We start from the raw sequence: 19,631 nt of genomic DNA, 5'->3' as shown, positions 1-19,631 counted from the left end.
CCCTGGCCTCACCCCTCCCCACCTCACAGCACCCCCAGCCCCTGATCCCAGTGCCTGAGACCCCCACCGACGGCCATGCTACTGTGCCAATAAGAGCCAGTTCTCTCTCCACTGCTTGGTAGAGTCAGATGCCTGCAGAACTCAGGCTCTCCCTCTGCGTGTGAGCATGCCCACATGTAATCCACCTCCATCCTAACGGATACAGTTTCTGCCTTTGACCGAGTATCAAACCCATACGTTGTGCTCCCAGAAACTTAATTCTGCTGCATGAGTTTGCTTAAGTCTCTTCCTTTGGCGGAGTCCCTTCTCCCTCTGTAAATAAAGGCATGTACTTAGCTAAGAGCTGTCAGGGAAGGAAGCTCCCCAGAGGGCTTGACTTTTAAGAGTGAACAAAGTTAGGTAGGAAGAGTCAATAGGGTAGATGGTGAAATACAATGAACAAAAGCTGATAAAGGTCAGGGGTGCCTGACTGCAGGGACTGTTGGACCGACCCCCCGTGACAGAAAGAGTTAAGTACATAGCTTACTTCTGCATCTCTTCCCATCCTTCATTTTCCCTGGGGGATGGAAGACCAGATGAAGTAGGGATTTGTTTTACCAGCATGCAGCCCTACTGCAAGCCTAGCCTTCAGTTCAGTTCAGTTCAGTCGCTGTCGTCTCCGACACTTTGCAACAGCATGAATCGCAGCACACCAGGCCTCCCTGTCCATCACCAATTCCCGGAGTTCACTCAAACTCATGTCGATCGAGTCGGTGATGCCATCCAGCCATCTCATCCTCTGTCGTCCCCTACTCCTGTCCGCAATCCCTCCCAGCATCAGAGTCTTTTCCAATGAGTCAACTCTTCACATGAGGTGGCCAAAGTATTGGAGTTTCAGCTTCAGCATCAGTTCTTCCAATGAACACCCAGGACTGGTCTCCTTTGGAATGGACTGGTTGGATCTCCTTGCAGTCCAAGGGACTCTCAAGAGTCTTCTCCAACACCACAGTTCAAAAGCATCAATTCTTCACAGTCAGCTCAGCTTTCTTCACAGTCCAACTCTAACATCCATACATGACCACTGGGAAAACCATAGCCTTGGCTAGATGGACAAAGTAATGTCTCTGCTTTTGAATATACTATCTAGGTTGGTCATAACTTTTCTTCCAAGGAGTAAGCGTCTTTTAATTTCACGGCTGCAATCACCATCTGCAGTGATTTTGGAGTCCAAACAAATAAAATCTGACATTGTTTCCACTGTTTCCCCATCTGTTTGCCATGAAGTGATGGGACCAGATGCCATGATCTTAGTTTTCTGAATGTTGGGCTTTAAGCCAACTTTTTCACTCTCCTCTTTCACTTTCATCAAGAAGCTTTTTAGTTCCTTTTTACTTTCTGCCATAAGGGTGGTGTCATCTGCATATCTGAGGTTATTGATATTTCTCCCGGCAATCTGGACTCCAGCTTATGCTTCTTCCAGCCCAGCGTTTCTCATGATGTGCTCTGCATAGAAGGTAAATAAGCAGGGTGACATTATACAGCCTTGGCATACTCCTTTTCCTATTTGGAACCAGTCTGTTGTTCCATGTCCAGTTCTAACTGTTGCTTCCTGACCTGCTTCTCAAGAGGCAGGTCAGGTGGTCTGGTATTCCCATCTCTTTCAGAATTTTCCACAGTTTATTGTGATCCACACAGTCAAAGGCTTTGGCATAGTCAAGAAAGCAGAAGTAGATGTTTTTCTGGAACTCTCTTGCTTTTTCCATGATCCAGCAGATGTTGGCAATTTGATCTCTGGTTCCTCTGCCTTTTCTAAAACCAGCTTAGACATCAGGAAGTTCACGGTTCACGTATTGCTGAAGCCTGACTTGGAGAATTTTGAGCATTACTTTACTAGCATGTGAGATGAGTGCATTTTGTGTGGTAGTTTGAGCATTCTTTGGCATTGCCTTTCTTTGGGATTGGAATGAAAACTGACCTTTTCCAGTCCTGTGGCCACTGCTGAGTTTTCCAGATTTGCTGGCATACTGAGTGCAGCACTTTCACAGCATCATCTTTCAGGATTTGAAACAGCTCAACTGGAATTCCATCACCTCCACTAGCTTTGTTCGTAGTAATGCTTTCTAAGGCCCACTTGACTTCACATTCCAGGATGTCTGGCTCTAGGTGATTGATCACACCATCGTGATTATCTGGGTCATGAAGATCTTTTTTGTACAGCTCTTCTGTGTATTCTTGCCATTCTTAATATCTTCTGCTTCTGTTAGGTCGAGACCATTTCTGTCCTTTATTGAGCCCATCTTTGCGTGAAATGTTCCCTTGGTATCTCTAATTTTCCTGAAGAGATCTCTAGTCTCTCCCATTCTGTTGTTTTCCTCTATTTCTTTGCATTGATCGCTGAGGAAGGCTTTCTTATCTCATCTTGCTATTCTTTGGAACTCTGCATTCAGATGCTTATATCTTTCCTTTTCTCCTTTGCTTTTCACTTCTCTTCTTTTCACAGCTATTTTGAAGGCCTCCCCAGACAGCCATTTTGCTTTTTTGCATTTCTTTTCCATGAGGATGGTCTTGATCCCTGTCTCCTGTACAATGTCCTGAACCTCCGTCCATAGTTCATCAGGCACTCTATCTATCAGATCTAGGCCCTTAAATCTATTTCTCACTTCCACTGTATAATCATAAGGGATTTGATTTAGGTCCTACCTGAATCGTCTAGTGGTTTTCCCTACTTTCTTCAATTTAAGTCTGAATTTGGCAATAAAGACTTCATGATCTGAGCCACAGTCACCTCCTGGTCTTGTTTTTGTTGACTGTATAGAGCTTCTCCCATCTTTGGCTGCAAAGAATATAATCAATCTGATTTCAGTGTTGACCGTCTGGTGATGTCCATGTGTAGAGTCTTCTCCTGTGTTGTTGGAAGAGAGTGTTTGCTATGACCAGTGTGTTCTCTTGGCAAAACTCTATTAGCCTTTGCCCTGCTTCATTCTGCATTCCAAGGCCAAATTTGCCTGTTACTCCAGGTGTTTCTTGACTTCCTACTTTTGCATTCCAGTCCCCTATAATGAAAAGGACATCTTTTTTGGGAGTTAGTTCTAGAAGGTCTTGTAGGTCTTCATAGAACCGTTCAACTTCAGCTTCTTCAGCATTACTGGTTGGGGCATAGACTTGGATTACTGTGATAGTGAATGGTTTGCCTTGGAAACGAACAGAGATCATTCTGTCATTTTTGAGATTGCATCCAAGTACTGCAATTCAGACTCTTTTGTTGACCATGATAGCTACTCCATTTCTTCTAAGGGATTCCTGCCCACAGTAGTAGATATAATGGTCATTTGAGTTAAATTCACCCATTCCGGTCCATTTTAGTTCGCTGATTCCTAGAATGTCGACGTTCACTCTTGCCATCTCCTGTTTGACCACTTCCAATTTGCCTGGATTCATGGACCTAATATTCCAGGTTCCTATGCAACATTGCTCTTTACAGCATCAGACCTTGCTTCTATCACCAGTCACATCCACAACTGGGTATTGTTTTTGCTTTGGCTCCATCCTTTCATTCTTTCTGGAGTTATTTCTCCACTGATCTCCAGTAGCGTGTTGGGCACCTACTGACCTGGGGAGTTCCTCTTTCAGTATCCTATCATTTTGCCTTTTCATACTGTTCATGGGGTCCTCAAGGCAAGAATACTGAAGTGGTTTGCCGTTCCCTTCTCCAGTGGACCACACTCTGTCAGACCTCTCCACCATGACCTGTGTGTCTTGGGTGGCCCCACACGGCATGGCTTAGTTTCATTGAGTCAGACAAGGCTGTGGTCCATGTGATTAGATTGACTAGTGTTCTGTGATTATGGTTTCAGTGTGGCTGCCCTCTGCTGCCCTCTCGCAACACCTACCGTCTTACTTGGGTTTCTCTTACCTTGGACTAAGGGTATCTCCTCACGGCTGCCCCTCCTGACCTTGAATGTGGAGTAGCTCCTCTCGGCCCTCCTGCGCCCGCTCAGCCACTGTTCCTTAGGTCCTTAAGCCTAGCCTTAGGTCCACGTAAAATCATTTGCTCAAATAGAGAGAACTGTAGTGAGGATTAAATTATTAAGATTTAAGGACTTAGTACAGAGGTTGGTTATATGAACCAATGAATTTACTACAATCATCACCTTCATCATCACAGTCAGGGCATGAAGGAAAGGAGATGGCCAATTGAAACAGTCTGAGCAACCTTACGAGGTCATAGCATCCTTTGACTTGTGTCCATCCTATTTGCTGACTGGCTTTGTCTGGATCCATAACTTAAACAAGAAGAACTTGTTAGAATGTAACTGAGTGCAATTCTGTCTTCTGCCATCTCAGAGTTTATTCAGTGGAAGAATTTTTCTTTTGTCGCTAGATAAAAATCTTGGCAGTCCTGTAACTTATCTGGGCCCTTCTCAGGTGATAGATGAGTTCTACATTCACTAATGTTGGTACCTAGAAAAGCTCAGTGGGATTAGCAATCAACACTTCGATCTTCATCAAGGACAGAAATTTCCCACCTAGAGTGAGGGTGAGTTGGCTGCAAGCAGGGAGTGAGCGTGGGGGCGGGGGGGACATGCTTGGCCAGAAATAGAGGCAATGGAGGGATGTTGTGCAACCCCCTCACTAGCCAGTGAAAAGACAGCCCCCCAAGTTCTTGATTGCTCTGTCCTAAGGAAGCAATGTGTTCTCTGGGTTCCAGGTCTTTGAAGCTAATTCCTTTTCCTTGTGAGTCTTCTCATGGGTTCTTTGGAGTTTTCCCTTAAGGTCCCCTGGGAACTTCCGTACCTCAGCACTGGTCCCTGGTTTTCTGCCCATGGATTCCATGTAGGTTTCCCTGTAGGAACTCCATCACTTTCCCAGGTCAGAGGATGAGGAGAGAGATGGGAGAGAGGGATGGGGAAAAAAAAAACAGCTCCAGGCTTGGGCATCCTTGGCCTGGATACACTTGGAGGGCATCCACTTGTCCACCCTTCTTTTTTGGGTGGGCATATACAGTCAACCACTCCATTTCTCGCACAAGCACAGCCGCTAAACACTGGGGACATCCCCAGGTCCTTAGAGTCTTGAAGCCGTTCACCACCAACCTGGTTGACTTCCCCTTTGCAGGTAGGGCTCTAAAAGTCCTCCCCAAATCCCTCTCTCTTTCTTCTCCCAACTCTGATCTTATGATGGGGGAGGGGCTCAAGAGTTGCTTTCTCAACCATTGGCTTGAAAACACTTCATGTGATCTGGTCCGGCCCTTTTTGGAAAGCGGGACCTAGTTATTATATGTTCATGAAGAGCCCAGACTTCAAGATCAGCATTATATGTGTTTTCCCCTGGATTCTTACCCTGAGGGGCAAATGGACTCTCTTCAGTGAGAACCAGCTACCAAGAGCTGGGGTGCGAGGATCAGATCTTCCTCCAAGAAGCCCCCTGCCCTTCTTCCCTGTGAGCAGCAGATGCCTTTCTCTGAAGCTATGGGGTTGTGCCAGGTCGTAGGTGAGTAATGAGACCTTTGTATAGGAGTAGGGGTTGGGGCAATGGCACCCCATTCCAGTACTCTTGCCTGGAAAGTCCCATGGACAGAGGAGCCTGGTGGGCTGCAGTCCATGGGGTCGCTAAGAGTTGGACACGACTGAGCAACTTCACTTTCACTTTTCACTTTCATGCACTGGAGAAGGAAATGGCAACCCACTCCAGTGTTCTTGCCTGGAGAATCCTAGGGACGGGGGGGCCTAGTGGGCTGCCGTCTCTGGGGTCGCACAGAGTTGGACACGACTGAAGCGACTTAGCAGCAGCAGCAGCAGGGGTTGGGAAGAGAGGAGGGGACTTCATCTCCCATCAGTTCTTTGCCTGAAATCCAAGACCAACAAAACTGGAGTTGTGGGGGTAGCGGGGGGGATGGCCTGAGTCTGGAGAGGAGTAGAAGTCAAGGAGTCCAGTGAGAAAGTGAGACAAGCCCAGGAGGCAGAGATGTAATCAAAGTGGAAAAGTGTTCCCAAGACCTGTGATGCCAGTTGAGCAGGTTTCTTAGAAAAGGGGCCAGATTTTATCCCAAGGGAGAGACAAGAGTCTGAAGGGGACATGACCCTCCATGGAAAACATCTGGGTCGGGGAGGGGCCACCACATGAAGCAGAAAAGCACAGGAAGGCCAAGATCAGGCTTCTGGGTCTGGAAGGGAGACTTGGCACCCAGAGGTGAGTGGGCCAAAGAGGATGCGTTGTTACTGCTGAGGGTTGTGGGAAGTGAGCTGTGTCGCGAAACTTGGAAACACAACAGGTGTGGCACTCCCTTCAATGTCCCTCCAGGGTCCACCCGAGTCAGGTGAATGCCACTTGCTGATGACTTGTCAGCTTGGCATCCCGTCCCATGTGGCCAGCCACAGGCTGCTTCCCCCACCACCATCCCCCGTCTAAGTGTGCGCTTCTCTCCAGGAAGCCGGCCAAAACTGGGAGGAAGCCATGGGCCATGCTTCTCACCCATTGCTGAGCCTCCCCAGGCAAGCTCTGCTGCCATGCTCTGACCCCAGCCTCTCTAAGGGTACAGGAAATGTCCCCTCACTCCCTTTTCCCTCCTGTCATCTGGCTTTGTAGCCCTCCCGCAGCAGACATCTGTCTTGGGTGAGACTTGGTCTAAGGAGCTGCAGCCTGGCATGGAGAAGGGTAGAGAGCCCCAGTGGCAGGGCCCTGGCACAGCCTCCCACTGGTCCCTGCAGACCACAGACCACATCTGGGCAAGGGGCACAGCTCGCTGGACCGAGGTACTAGGCAAATCATTTCAAATGGCTTTTCTTTTTAGAACACTTTGGGGAGTGATGGATGTGCTCACTGTCTTCTTAAAAAACTATGCATGTTTATCTGTTTATTTGGCTGTGTAGGATCTTAGTTGCAGCATGTTGATTTCAGCAGTTTTGTCGCTCAGGCTCTTCAACTGTGACACCCGAGCTCTGCCAGGCCAGAGTTGCAAGTCTCAGTTGTGTGGGCTTAGCTGCTCTGCAGCATGTGGGATCTTAGATCCCCATCCAGGGGTCCAACTTGTGTCCCCTGTATTGCACAGTGCCTTCTTCACCACTAGACCACCAGGGGAGTGCCCAGAACGGCGTTTTGCATATCAGTCCCAGCAGCTGCTGTCATGTGGGTTCCAAACTTGGAACCAAAGCCCCTCAACGCAACTGTCAGCCTGGCCGATGGATTCAGACTCAGGCCCAGGCCCTCATAGGAATTAAGATGAAATAGGACAAGTTTGAGCGCAGGCCTCAGAGGAGGCAGCTTGTTCCTTCTGGTTCCAGCCTTCAGGTCCTGGGTCCTCAAAGAAAAGTGTGCCACGTGGCTGCCCTGGTGCTATGACACTGATCATTTGGGGGGAGCAGAGATAGGACAGCGTTGGATGACATATATTTCCAAGGAGAGGCTTGACAAAGAACCTGGGTTTGTGGAGCCAGAGTGGTCCACGGACCATCTCAGCACTGATGGGGAAGCACTAGAGAGAAAGGGCCACTGAGTGGTCAGCACAGAAAGAGCATCCAGCAGCGGGTCCCACAGACCTGGCGCCAGCAACTGACCGTGACCTTGGCCAAGTCACTTAACCTTCCAAGCTTCAGTTTCCCCCTGGTACCGTGGAGCTGCTTACTTCAGAGTTGTGGGATCTTTAAACTTTTTACTGAAATAAAACACAGTGAAGTGAAAGTGTTAGTCCCTCAGTCATGTCCAACTCTTTGAGACCCCGCGGACTGTAGCTCGCCAGGCCTCCTCTGTCCATGGAATTCTCCAGGCAAGATACTGGAGTGGATAGCCATTCTCTTCTCCAAAGGATCTTTCCAACTGAGGGATCGAACCTGGGTCTCCTGCATTACATGCGGGTTGTTTTGTTTTTAACCATCTGATCCGTCAGGGAAGCCCCTCACCGGGAGACCTTGTGAGCGAGTCACCAGGGCGCTAGTTGAGTTTCTCATCAACTGAGCTTGCACAGGATGGTCCTGGGAAGTGCGTGAGGTGCACTCGAGCTTCTAGGACAGCAGCTCTGGCATCTTTGTGTGTGGATTGAGGAGAACTGTCACCCACTGGCTCCCCCGCTACACAACCCTCGGATTTCTCTGCTGGGTGCCTGCCCACTCACCCAGCAGGGAGCCAGGAACAAACATCTGGAAGGCATTTGAGAGAAAGCAGAGACGGGTCAGCACGGGGAAGGGCTTGCCTGGAGCGGAGCCTTTAGAAATGGTAGCGGAGTTGACCCAGGAGCCTGGAGGAGGTTAAGGGAGATTAGAGCATCTTTACAGCTGTTTGGGAAGCTCCAGCCCCAGATAGAATCCCGCTGGGTCAGACTTCAGCCCTGCGCCCGGCGCCATGCCCACTCAACCGCTGCACATGCAAACCCCAATGTGGGCTTCTCCCCACTTCTCCTACTGGTCCTTTCACCTGAGCTCTAGCCCTGTGTGTCCTCCCCAACTGCTCATCCCTCTGGCCCCGAAAAGCCAAAATGTGTGTGTGCGTGTGTGTGTGCGTGCGTGTGTGTGTTAGTCGCTCAGTCATGTTCAACTCTTTGTGATACCAAGGACTATAGCCTGTCATGCTCCTCTGTCTGGGGAATTCTCCAGGCAAGAATACCGGAGTGGGTTGCCATTCTCTTCTCCAGGGGATCTTCCTGACCCAGGGATGGAACCTGGTCTCCTGCATTGCAGGCAGATTCTTTACCATCTGAGCCATCAGGGAAGCCAAAAAAGCCAAGCTATCTATAGGCAAAGCCTAGAATCTTTGTATCCAATGAGCTCTATATCCTGTACTACCTGCTGCCATCATTCAACATCAGACAACAGACAACATCAGACAACATCATTCCCTGGTTCCATGTTGGGGATGCCAGAATCACCTTCACCTCCCTCCTCTCTCTGCACCTTCCAGAACGCCAGTCACACTTCCTGGCCTCCTGGCTTCGTAGCTTCTTCTCTTACTCCAGGCCCCCATCCCTCCCGTGGACTTCCTCTGTGACCACTCTTCGGTGAGCAGAGGTCTTGCCTCTCATCTCCCATCTAACTTCTTTTCACGCTGGCAAGATGAGAGATGGCTTTTCTTAAAACACTGCTTTCATCGTGTCATTGTCCCCACTCACTGGTGCTGGCTCCTCACTGTTAGAAGGTATGAACTCCTCGGCACAGCATTTGAGACACTCCACAAACAGAGCCCAGCCCAGACACACAAAAGTACTGTCTGCTTGTGTCTGGGTTTGCATCCACTGAGACGTGGTCTTTGTGCAAACTAGAAAAGGAGTTTTCCTGGGCAATAACAAACATTTGCTGTGTGAGCATTTCTTTGGGGAAATGTACATGCCAGGTGCATGGAGAGAAGATGGATCACTAGACTTCCTAAAGGATCTACTCTCAGAGCCATTAAGGAGCTTCCCTGCACCATTTCTCCTCCCGTGTATCTCAATAATGACTCCCTGAACTCTGTGAGTTCTCCTCCGATCTGGAAGAGCCTAACTTACGAATCTAAGCCTTATTGTTGTTGGACTGCCACAAATCATGTCCACCTCTTTGCAACCCCGTGGACTGCGGCATGCCAGTCCATATCCTCCGTAACCTATATGCAGGATGCCGAGCTCCTCTGTCCTCCACTGTCTCCCAGAGTTTACTCAAATTCATCTCCATTGAGCCTGTGATGCTATCTAACCATCTATCTCATCCTCTTCCACCCCCTTCTCCTTTTGCCTTCAGTCTCTCCCAGCATCAGTGTCTTTTCCAATGAGTTGGCTCTTTGCATCAGGTGGCCAAAGTATTGGAGCTTCAGCTTCAGCAGCATTCCTTTCAATGAATATTCAGGGTTGATTTCCTTTAGGATTGACTGGTTTGATCCCCTTGCCTTGTAAGCACAGCCTTTTGGCAGGTCGTCTTCCTTCCCTGACATTCTTCGTGTAGCCACCAGAGGGCAACCTCTACTCACAAGGCAAATCTGTCACTTAAAGCCGTTGGCTGACTGGCCAGTCCCAGTCTACAGGATGGGTGCAACCCAGCATTGCTTGTTCTTGCAAAGCAGGCTGTTTCTCAGCTCTGGGCTTAGCTCAGGTTTCCCTTCCCGCAGGAGGGACCCTGCCCTTCTTTGTTATCTGGCGAGGAGTTTTTGAGTTTCAGTTTGGGTCTCACTTCCAGTATATATCCTTTTACCTGCCAACCTGCCAAGCTGGTCCAGGACACCTTCCCCTCTGCATCCACGCTGCACTTCCTGAAGATCTAGCACTGTCTTCTATGTTGCTTTAAAATATCAATTTACAAAAGAGCTGGATAGCTTCAGCGTTAAGAAGAACAGTAACTGCGTTGGATTGCATCACATTACTTTGTGTTTTAGTCACTAAGCCGTGTCTGACTCTTTGCAACCCCATGGACTGTAGCCCACCAGGTTCCTCTGTCCTTGGGATTTCCCAGGCAAGAATACTGGAGTGGGTTTGTCATTTTCTACTCCAGAGGATCTTCCTGAGCCAGGGATCAAACCCATATCTCCTGCATGGACAGGTGGATTCTTTACCATTAAGCCACCTGGGACGCCCTAATGCATTACATTAAGCTTGTTTAAAATCCATGAGTTCATAATGGTCCTGAAAGTTAATAATTGATCACCATTGAAGGATGCTGGGGAACCATCACATTATTTTAAAAGTTAACAAATAAAGGGAGAAATTCAAGCATTTATCTGGTCTTTCCATCACAAACTATCTCTGAGAATAATCATAGTAAAAGAGAACAAGTTTCCTTTTATAAGCATATTCCAGTTCGGGGGGGGGGGGGAGAAAAAACGGAAAGAACAAGAATATCACTATTTTGCAGCCCCTAACAACTGATTGGATTTAAATCTTGAGCATTCATATCTGAGAAAATCCCAATAATGCAACCATATTTGAGCCTTTTATAGAAGAATGCCGGAGAAGGCAATGGCACCTCACTCCAGTACTCTTGCCTAGAAAACCCCGTGGATGGAGGAGCCTGGTGGGCTGCAGTCCATGGGGTCGCTAAGAGTCGGACACGACTGAGCGACTTCCCTTTCACTTTTCACTTTCATGCATTGGAGAAGGAAATGGCAACCCACTCCAGTGTTCTTGCCTGGAGAATCCCAGGAACATGGGAGTCTGGTGGGCTGCCGTCTATGGGGTCGCACAGAGTCTGACACGACTGAAGCGACTTAGCAGCAGCATAGAAGAATGCAGCACCACCTATAGATTGGACAGGAGAGAACTGGAACTTTGGGAAACGTTCCATTCTGATTGGTTGAGAGAACTGGAGGTGGGTGAAAGTTGGACCAATCCAAGCATTTCTGATCACAGAGGGGAGGCTTCAGGAGAAAGGCGAGGAATGAGAGTGGCCTCTCCATTCTGCCACTGGTGACTTTTTCCTCCATCTTTTAGCTTTTTGAGGTCCTTTCTCATGAATGAACATATTCCACCATAACCGCAGCTTTATGAGATGCATAGTGTGTTAGCAGTTTCAAAAATCAGAAATGGGGGAGACTTACCTATTGGCTTGCTTGGCTTTGAACTGAAGAGATGACTCTGATCCGTTTAACTCTTGGGGTGGCTTTGCGTGTGGGAGTCCGGGAACTCCTTCAAATCCTCCATCTTGTCACATTAGCTCAGCCAATGGGATACGATTACCAGGTTGCAGAGCAAACACCTTGGAAAGCGTGAAACTAGAAAGAGGTAGGTGAGAGGTCAGCTTTGGTGGGAAGAGGGAGCATGGGAGCTGGGCAGGAGGTGGGAGGAGGGACAAGGGAGGGTGTCCCAGCCTCAGTAGCACTGTGCGGGTTTTAAAGGACGTTCACATCCATCACTTTCCTGGCTCCTTGCAGGTACAACTGCAGGTGTTTTACCTCACTTCATGGGGGTGGGGAGCCCCCACCAGGAGTTAAGAGTCTGGGCCACTAGCTTGTTAGAGTCAGAGGCGGCCCTGCAGTCCCTCCAGTTCCGATCGGCTCGCTGGGCCCTTCCTTCCACCCACTGGGGTCAGCACAGGAGCCCGGCCGTGCACACAGAGGTCTGTGTTCGTGTACTCGGATGCCCACAGGTGTCCCTGGAAGTCCACAGGTGTACGGCCCCGTGCACTCGTGCTGCCCCGTGGGGGCCTTGCGGCCTGACGGCGGGTGAGATGCCCGCGGCTGAGGGGAGCTGGGCGAGGCTGCTCGGCGACCCCGGGGCGCGGGGGTCATCTGGCCCAGAGCAGGCCTCGCTCTGCTCCTTTCAGTGTCCCGCTTCTGCCTCTTGGGGTCTGCTCCCTTCCCAACCGTCTTGGGTTTCCCGTTTCCCCTGTCGGTTTCTCCGACCCGGGCAGGGTGTTCGGCTCCGTGTCCCCTTTCCAGCTGCTCTTACTAATCTGGCGGCCAGAGACCGCAGAGCCTGGCTGACTTTGCTGGGGGCCCTGGAGAAGGGGAACTTGAGCGGCGGGGCGAACTCCCGGGACCGAACTTAAAGATGCTGCGGGCACGATGCGATAACTCTGTCACTCCACTCCACCAAAACTCAAGACACCTCCCCACCCTCAGTCCCGCTCCCCACCGGGGACAAGGGGAGGGGGCCCCATCTGCAACGCTAGAGGCCACCCAGCTGCGCCCACCTCACCGCCCAGGGCAGCTCCGCTTTCCCCCGCGCCCCGCCACCCCATCTCCTGCCCCGCGCCCCAGCCAGCCCCCGGCCGCAGCACAGTCCGCTCCAGATCCGCGCCGGGTTTCCTTCGCATCGCTGGGGTCTCCGCCCCTCCGAGCGCCGCCGCCGGGGCCGAGCCGGAGCGTAGCGGCGGGTGCCACTCGCACCGCCCGAATCGCGAAGCGCTGGGAACCCGAGCCCGCGAGCCGGTCTGAGCGGCGGTGCTGACCCCGCCTTCTATCAGAACTCCGAGTCGGGACCGGACGGCGCGCCCGCGCCTCATCGGAACTTGACCCTCGGAGCTCCGAGGGGACCCCTCTCTTTGCGGCCGGCCTCGATCGGCTTCTCAGCACCCCGGCCCTGGCCCTAGCTCGGGAGAGGTAGGGGGATGCCGCGGGGCCTGGGGGCGGGAGGCTGGCGTGCTCCTCCCCCGCGGGATGGGGGCAGCGGAAGGCCACGCCCCCCCAGGAGAAGCAGGCCGCCGCGCCCCCTACTGCCCAACCCCTGCCAGTCCCGGGGATGATAGTAACTTGAGACCCGACTTTGTTCAGATGTTCAGAGGCGCCTTCCCTCCTTCACCCCATCATCATTTGGCTCCTACCGTTCCCCAGAGTCTGGCAGTGTCGGGGGGGGGTGCCCTTGCCAAGTAGCTTCCTTTGGGATCTCCCTGCCTCCTGCTTCCCCAACAGACCGGGACGACCCTCCAGTACAGCACCCCCTCTCCATGATTCTGGCCCTCTGGGGCCCCGGGCACCCCCCCTCCCCAGCTCCACGGTCTTCCTCATCCCCTGCCTCTGCCCCCACTTCACCTTGTCACCTCTTACTTGACCCCTTTCCCCACCACACACCCGCTGGGAGAAGGGGGTGTGTCAGTCTGCTTTCTATTTCTGATCTCCTTGGGGAGGGGGTGCAAGCTAGGAAGGTTTGTTTGTTTGTTTGTTTGTTTGTTTTCTTTTTGCGTCTACTGGGCTCTGAATCACCAGGTGTCTTGTCTGTGACTCATTATCCGTGCCCCCCAGATCCTCTCTTGATGGCCTTTGTCTCCTTTCTGGCTCAATTCTGATCCTTGTCTCTCTTTCCTTTGGGCGCTTCGTGTAGCCGCCGTCTCTTTGTCCCTGCCTTTCCTCTCTCCGTTTGTCTTCCAGCTCAGAGAAGCTGCGACCTCAGCGGCATTAATATTTCAGGTGTGCGGGGTGAGGGAGGAGGGGAGAGGGGATTGGGCTCCTGGCATGCCCAGGGATGACTACAGTTATCCTCTCACCAGTGTGGATCATTCATATCTATGAGACTGAGAGAATGGATACAAGGATGATAAGGAAAATGCTGCCCCCTTTCCTGGAACCTGGCCCCGGGGGTGCTTGGACTACATCTCCCATAGTGCCCTGGGGTATAGGGCTGCCTCCGCCTCTGACTCCACACCTAATGGAAGTTATAATTCAAGGAGCCAGGTTGGAGGGTGGGAATGGATCAGAGTGTGTAACAAGGGTTGTGGGGGCCAGCTGGTTGTTTTGGCTTGGCCTGGACTCCCTAACGCACTTTGACCGCAGCACCCACCTCCCCCAAGGCTTACGGACCTTGGAACCTCTCCATCTCCTGCAAGGGAATAGGAGTAGAGAGTGCTGGGGAGAAAAGAAGCAGGGTGGCTGGGCAGGCTCCCTCTCCTTCCCTGTGGCCCTGGGAATCCCCTCCCCTTGTACATGTCCGTATCTGAGATGTAGACCCCCTCTTTGGAAACAGTCTCCCCATCTTGGAAGAGAGAGGGAAACCAACGTCCAGTTGCATGTGCGGCAGTCTTCAGGAGGCTCACATTCTGCCCGCTTTGGGCAGCAGTGGAGAATTGTTGGAGTTATCACTGAATTGCCAGCTTGTATCTTCCAGGGATTCAGGAACTGCTGGTGAGGTTGTCTGGAAATCCAAATGGGAGCCTCAAGCTAACCTACTCATCTCTGGGACCCGTCATTCCTAGAGCCTGGCATGAGGAGTCTGATTGATCTCATTTTTGGCATAGAAATTGCTGACAGTGTAGAGATGGCAGTGAGGGTTCCTCTCGCAAGCTCATCTCTCGTTCTGAGTCAGCTTAGCCCTTAGCACTTGGAACATTTGACTCCTGCCAAGGACCCAGTCTTTCCTATCCTTGCTCTTCAGGCTGGGGTCAGAGATCTCCCCACTGGCCTCAGAGCCAGGAAAATGGAACTTTTTGCCTGGCTTTGCCCAAGCTGAGTCACCTTAGGCAAGATCTTAACCATCTTGGGCCTCGATTGATTTTATCTCCATGAAAGGATGGAGCCAGATGGTCCCTGATGGCCCTAAGATCCTAAGATCCTCTGAGCCTGTGCTTCCCCTCCCCCTTTTATGATACTGGGCTGAGCTATCTGACCACACCCTAGCTTACATTGCAGAGCCTTGAGCATCAACATTAGACTGAAAGAAAAAAAAAAAAGGAGATGGAGCCCTTGTTTGAAACTTGCTGGTATAGGAAGCACATTGTGTTTACATAAGCCATATTTGCGATATGGAAACTAAACTGAAAGTGAAAGTTGCTCAGTCATGTCCACCTCTTTGTGACCCCATGGACTATGCAGTCCAGGGAATTCTCCAGGCCAGAATACCTGGAGTGGGTAACCGCAGGGGATCTTCCCAACCCAAGGATCAAACCCAGGTCTCCTGAATTGCAGGCGGATTCTTTACCAGCTGAGCCACCAGGAAATCATCCTTAAGCCACCCCTTGCTGCCCTTGCTGGTCCCATCTCCCAAACCCATGTCATGTTCTATAAGGCTGAGGCAGCCCTGTGCCCCAGGGCACTATGTGAGATGTAGTTCAAGCACCCCCTGGGCCAGGTTCCAGGAAAGGGGGCAGCATTTTCCTTATCATCCTTGTATTCATTCTCTCAATCTCAAATTAATATTGCCCCCCACAAAGTAGCTGGCATGTGTGTCCCCTGGGATGTTGGTTACTGAGGCTTATGTAGGTTACACGAGGGAACAATTCTACCTGGCTGAAAGAGAGAGGAGGGGATTTGATTGGCTTATTTTGTTGGTCTGGAGAAGAGAGGTCTAGCAATGAGGAGTCATCTGGCCTTGGGCAGGGAGCTTTCTCTTTGGCCCTGCCCCTGAGCAGGAGAGGGGAAGAAGAATTGGATGCCAAAGGCGTAGCAGATACACAAGGTACTGACCCAACAAGGAGACTTGGAGGAATGGGAAGAGCAGGGGCAGCCTGAGTGGGACATGAAGCAAGGATCACAGGAAGAAATTTCCAAAAAAGAAGAGAGAGAGAAGGAAAGGGACTGCATCTCTAGAGGTGAAGTCAGTGGGGAGAGGGCATAGGTAATCTTGGCGGATATTTGTTTGCTGAAGCTCCAACAGAGCTCTCTTCAAAATAATCACCTAGCCCTGGAATGGAGCCAAGTCTCCCTCTGGAAAAGGAGGGAACAGCCTCAAAGAGGAAGGAAAGGGCGGTTTTGATTACCCTGAGAGGAACAGCTTGACATTTTCTAATAGAACTGTCCATCTGTCCACTCCTTAGTTTATGTTTGAATATGTGGGGCGGGGGGCACTGGGGCAGCGATATGGAGAGATCTGATGTCTACACCCCCACTCTTTGTTCTGGAATGAGCAGCAGGGGGAGTCGGGGCAGTTGAACCCTCTCCTTCCCCTCTTTCTGCCAGCTGGGAGGAGCCCTGGAGGGAGTGGGGGTGACGGGAATTTCTTCACCTGTGTTCTGCGGAGAGGTGGTGTGGCCCTTGAAGGGGGGTGGGGTCCCTCTGTTATCCCCCAGGGGCCTTCTGTTCTTAATCTCAGTTCTGGGGGTGACCAGGGTGACCAGGGATGAAGGAATTCAGGGGGTCCTGAGTGTGTGAAGAGCGTCCCAGAGGGTGGAACAACGCAAGACTGGGCGCTCTAGGAGCTGGTGGTGGGAGGGGAGCTGCCGGCCCTCTATTCCCAGGGTCTGTGAGAAGAGAAGGGGTGTTTGAGTAGGAAGGGCTTGTGTGGATCGCATGGAGGGGGCCTGCTGTGGAACCGGGGCGGGGGGGGGCTCTGACCCCCGCACTGGGTTCTCTCTTGTCTGCAGGATCATGCATGACGCTGGGAGCCAGCAGTGATGGAGCCACCTCAGAGGTTTCTAAGCCCGAAAAAGACATGGAGCCAGATGCAGAGGTATGCTCAGAGATCCCAGGAGGCCAGGGCCGAGTCCAGTCCCAGATCAGGGCTTGAGGCTGAGTTCAAGCTCCCAGGCTAGGGACTGAGTCAGGACCTGAGGCCAAGGCCAAGTCCCTGGGTCCAAGCCCAGTTCTGGATCGGGGAATGAGGCCGAGGCTGGCCCTTTGGACTTCATGAGGAATTTCGCTCAGTCGTGTCTGACTCTTTGCGACCCTGTGGACTGGAGCCTACCAGGCTTCTACATCCATGGAATTCTCCAGGCAAGAATACTGGGGTGGGTTACCATTTCCTTCTCCAGGGGATCTTCCCGACCCAGGGATCGAACCCGTGTCTCCCGCACTGGAGGCAGATGCTTTAACCTCTGAACCACCACGGAGTGGCCACAGAAAGGGAATTTGAAGAGGTGTTGGCCATCTCGGGTGTCTGTATGTGTTGGGGGCGGGGTGGGGGGGGGGCATCGACGGTGACCTTGACTACCTTCCCAGCCGCTTCCACAGCTGGCTCTAGGAGGAACCTGTGAGAGCCGAGGGTTCGGGAGGCGGGTGAAAAGGGATTTGGGTGCATGGGTCTTGGGAGAGGACGAATGGAGCCTCTCCTCGGCCCTGGACCGTTTGCTGAGGAAATAGAATCGGCTTTTGGAACCAAAGAGTAGGGCGTGTGAATCCAGGGGCCTGGTCAGTGACGGTGGGTGGGGGGTGTGTAGAGCTTGGAACGGCGGAAGAACCCGAGAGAAGGATGACAGCTTCAGTATTTTAGGATTCTTTTGAGGAATTTCTGGAGGTAAGAACACACAAAAAGGGGAGCAGTCAAGAAGGAGGAGTCTGGGGATGGAAGCAGCCAAAATGGGGTCCGGACCCCTAAGTAGACTGAACTCTCCCAGCAAGAGAGCCTGGATACAGGGCTGGCTCAGAGATGGGCTGGGGGCGGGGCTGAGGCAGCGGGGCGTGGCAAGCGCCGGGGTGGAGCCAATGCGAGGGGGCGTGGCGAACGGGCAGGGGTCTGGAGCATCTCAAGCGGTGAAAGAGACGCCCGGGAATGATCTTTCTGCAGGCTCTCGAATCCGAGACCCGGGTGCTGAGGAGAGCTCCTTGGGCAGGTCACAGGTCTGGCCTGGCGCCCCGGGGGAATGACGACGGAGTGCTCAGCTTGTGAGAAGAGGCGAGTCCTTTGAACGGAGAGCCCCGTCGGAGAGCAACCCCCCCACACACACAATGGCCTCGGTCGCAGATCGAGAGGGAGTCGGTACACGAGATCGACGTCGGGGAGACGGCGCTGGAGGAGGGACTGCGCAGTGGCGTCCCCGGAGCGCGGCAAGAGGGTGGCCCGGCTGCTAGAGCACTTCTGTTCGCAGCTGGTAAGGGACAGCACCCGGGGGATCAAAGTGGCACGACTCACCAGGGGCGATCAGTTGGGGCCCCAGGAGCTGAAGAAATTCCGCCTAATCACCAAGCAGAACAAAGGAGCTCGGGGCGCCGGGCCTCTCCTCAGGGGCCTCCGGGCTTTGTCCCCTCTCCTGCAGCCTGCCGCCGCCTTTCTTTCGCGGCCCGCTCTGCCCAGTGGAGGCGCCTATGAGCCCTGCCCTGGGAATCCCAGTCCTTACCCAGGCCTTGCTGCCCAGGGAAAATCAAACAGCTTCCACTTCCAGTCTTTAAACCCTTGATCCTTACCCTGGGAGGCTGGAGCCCAGGCGTCCAGGCTTCGTGACCCTGCCTCCCCTCCATGGGTCCCGCCTCGGTCTAGGGACCGAAGCATCCTAATCTGAGCCTTTGTCCTTTACCTCCGCCTCCCCCGTCCTACCGCGATCAGGGGCCTCCTGCGATCAGCTTTCCCTGATTCCACTGTTGAGGCCCACATCACCAGTTCCCCTCGGGGAGCCAGGTATTCGGAGGCCTTGCCCCTGGTTCCTCCATGCTCTCACATACCTTACCCCACCCAGCCTCGCACCGTCGGCCCTCCCCCGGGACCCAGATGGGAGCCCATGGGTGTGACTGTGGAAGTGAAGATGCCAAGAGGCGCCAGGCTCTCAGCTCTCCCGCCGCCCAGAGCCGTGCTCGCTCGTGCCCCCACGCAGGGCATCCTTTTGGTCCAATTCAACTCGTAGGCGCTGCTAGGCCTCCGGCGTCTTCTCGCAGCTGCCCGGGGAGGCCGTATGGAAGGCTGGCGGCGACCTGGCACGCCTCCCTCCTGCTGTCGCCCTCCTTGCAGCGCAACAGGAGAAACCATCCCAGGAGTGGCCGCCCTACTGGCCGAGTGAGAGTAACCTGCGCCTCCTGGCGGCCAAAAGCCTGGAGTGGCGGGTGGACAGCCGCGCGCGCCCGCGCGGTGCTCACGCTGTGCACGCGCCCTTTGCGCATCCCTCTCCGCGGCGACAGCACGTGGCGCTACCTCCGCATCGACGCCTTCAGCAGCGACGGTGCGCAAAGGCGGAGCCAGCTTCTGTAGCATCTGCAGCTCCAGAGCCCATTTCAGCCTCAGCATCATGTGCCAGCTCTGCCCGGCGCCCCAGTTGTGGTCACAGGTGGCTGACTTCCACCAGGCTCGCTGGGGGCTCGCGCTGGTCAAGGGTTATACTGAACAGTACTTGCTGGAAGCCGACAACTAAGGCCTCTCCAGTCGAGTTGGAGAGGAGAGAAGGTGCACTTTAGACCCACCTCCTTCCGCGGATCCCTGCCCCCCGCCCAAGCCCTGCCCCTACTGTTTTCAAGTTCCGCCCTGCTCTTGGTCCTCAATCTGTTGTTCAGTCGCTCAGTCGTGTCCGACCTTTGGCGACCCCATGGGCTGCAGCTCGCCAGGCTTCCCTGTCCATCTCCCCAAGCTTGCTCATATTCATGTCCAGTGAGTCGGTTTTGCCGTCCAACCATCACGTCCTCTGTCGTCCCCTTCT

General features: G+C 52.9%; 1 protein-coding gene across 1 annotated transcript; it reads left to right on the top strand.

Annotated features, from left to right (window-relative positions):
* Positions 1-16,666: 16,666 nt before the first annotated feature.
* On the top strand, positions 16,667-19,349 carry NAT16 (N-acetyltransferase 16 (putative)). The gene is given in 10 exon segments (XM_068967573.1): positions 16,667-16,766; positions 16,853-16,920; positions 17,121-17,164; positions 17,197-17,247; positions 17,628-17,850; positions 17,975-18,037; positions 18,039-18,218; positions 18,859-19,068; positions 19,070-19,209; positions 19,211-19,349. Coding segments are annotated over 10 exon segments (1,218 nt in total).
* Positions 19,350-19,631: the final 282 nt, after the last annotated feature.

Source organism: Capricornis sumatraensis, chromosome 3 (assembly GCF_032405125.1).
Source record: "Capricornis sumatraensis isolate serow.1 chromosome 3, serow.2, whole genome shotgun sequence".
NCBI classification, from domain to species: Eukaryota; Metazoa; Chordata; class Mammalia; order Artiodactyla; family Bovidae; genus Capricornis; species Capricornis sumatraensis.
The sequence above is the reverse complement of the archived record's forward strand: the minus strand, read 5'-3'. Positions and strand labels throughout refer to the sequence as shown.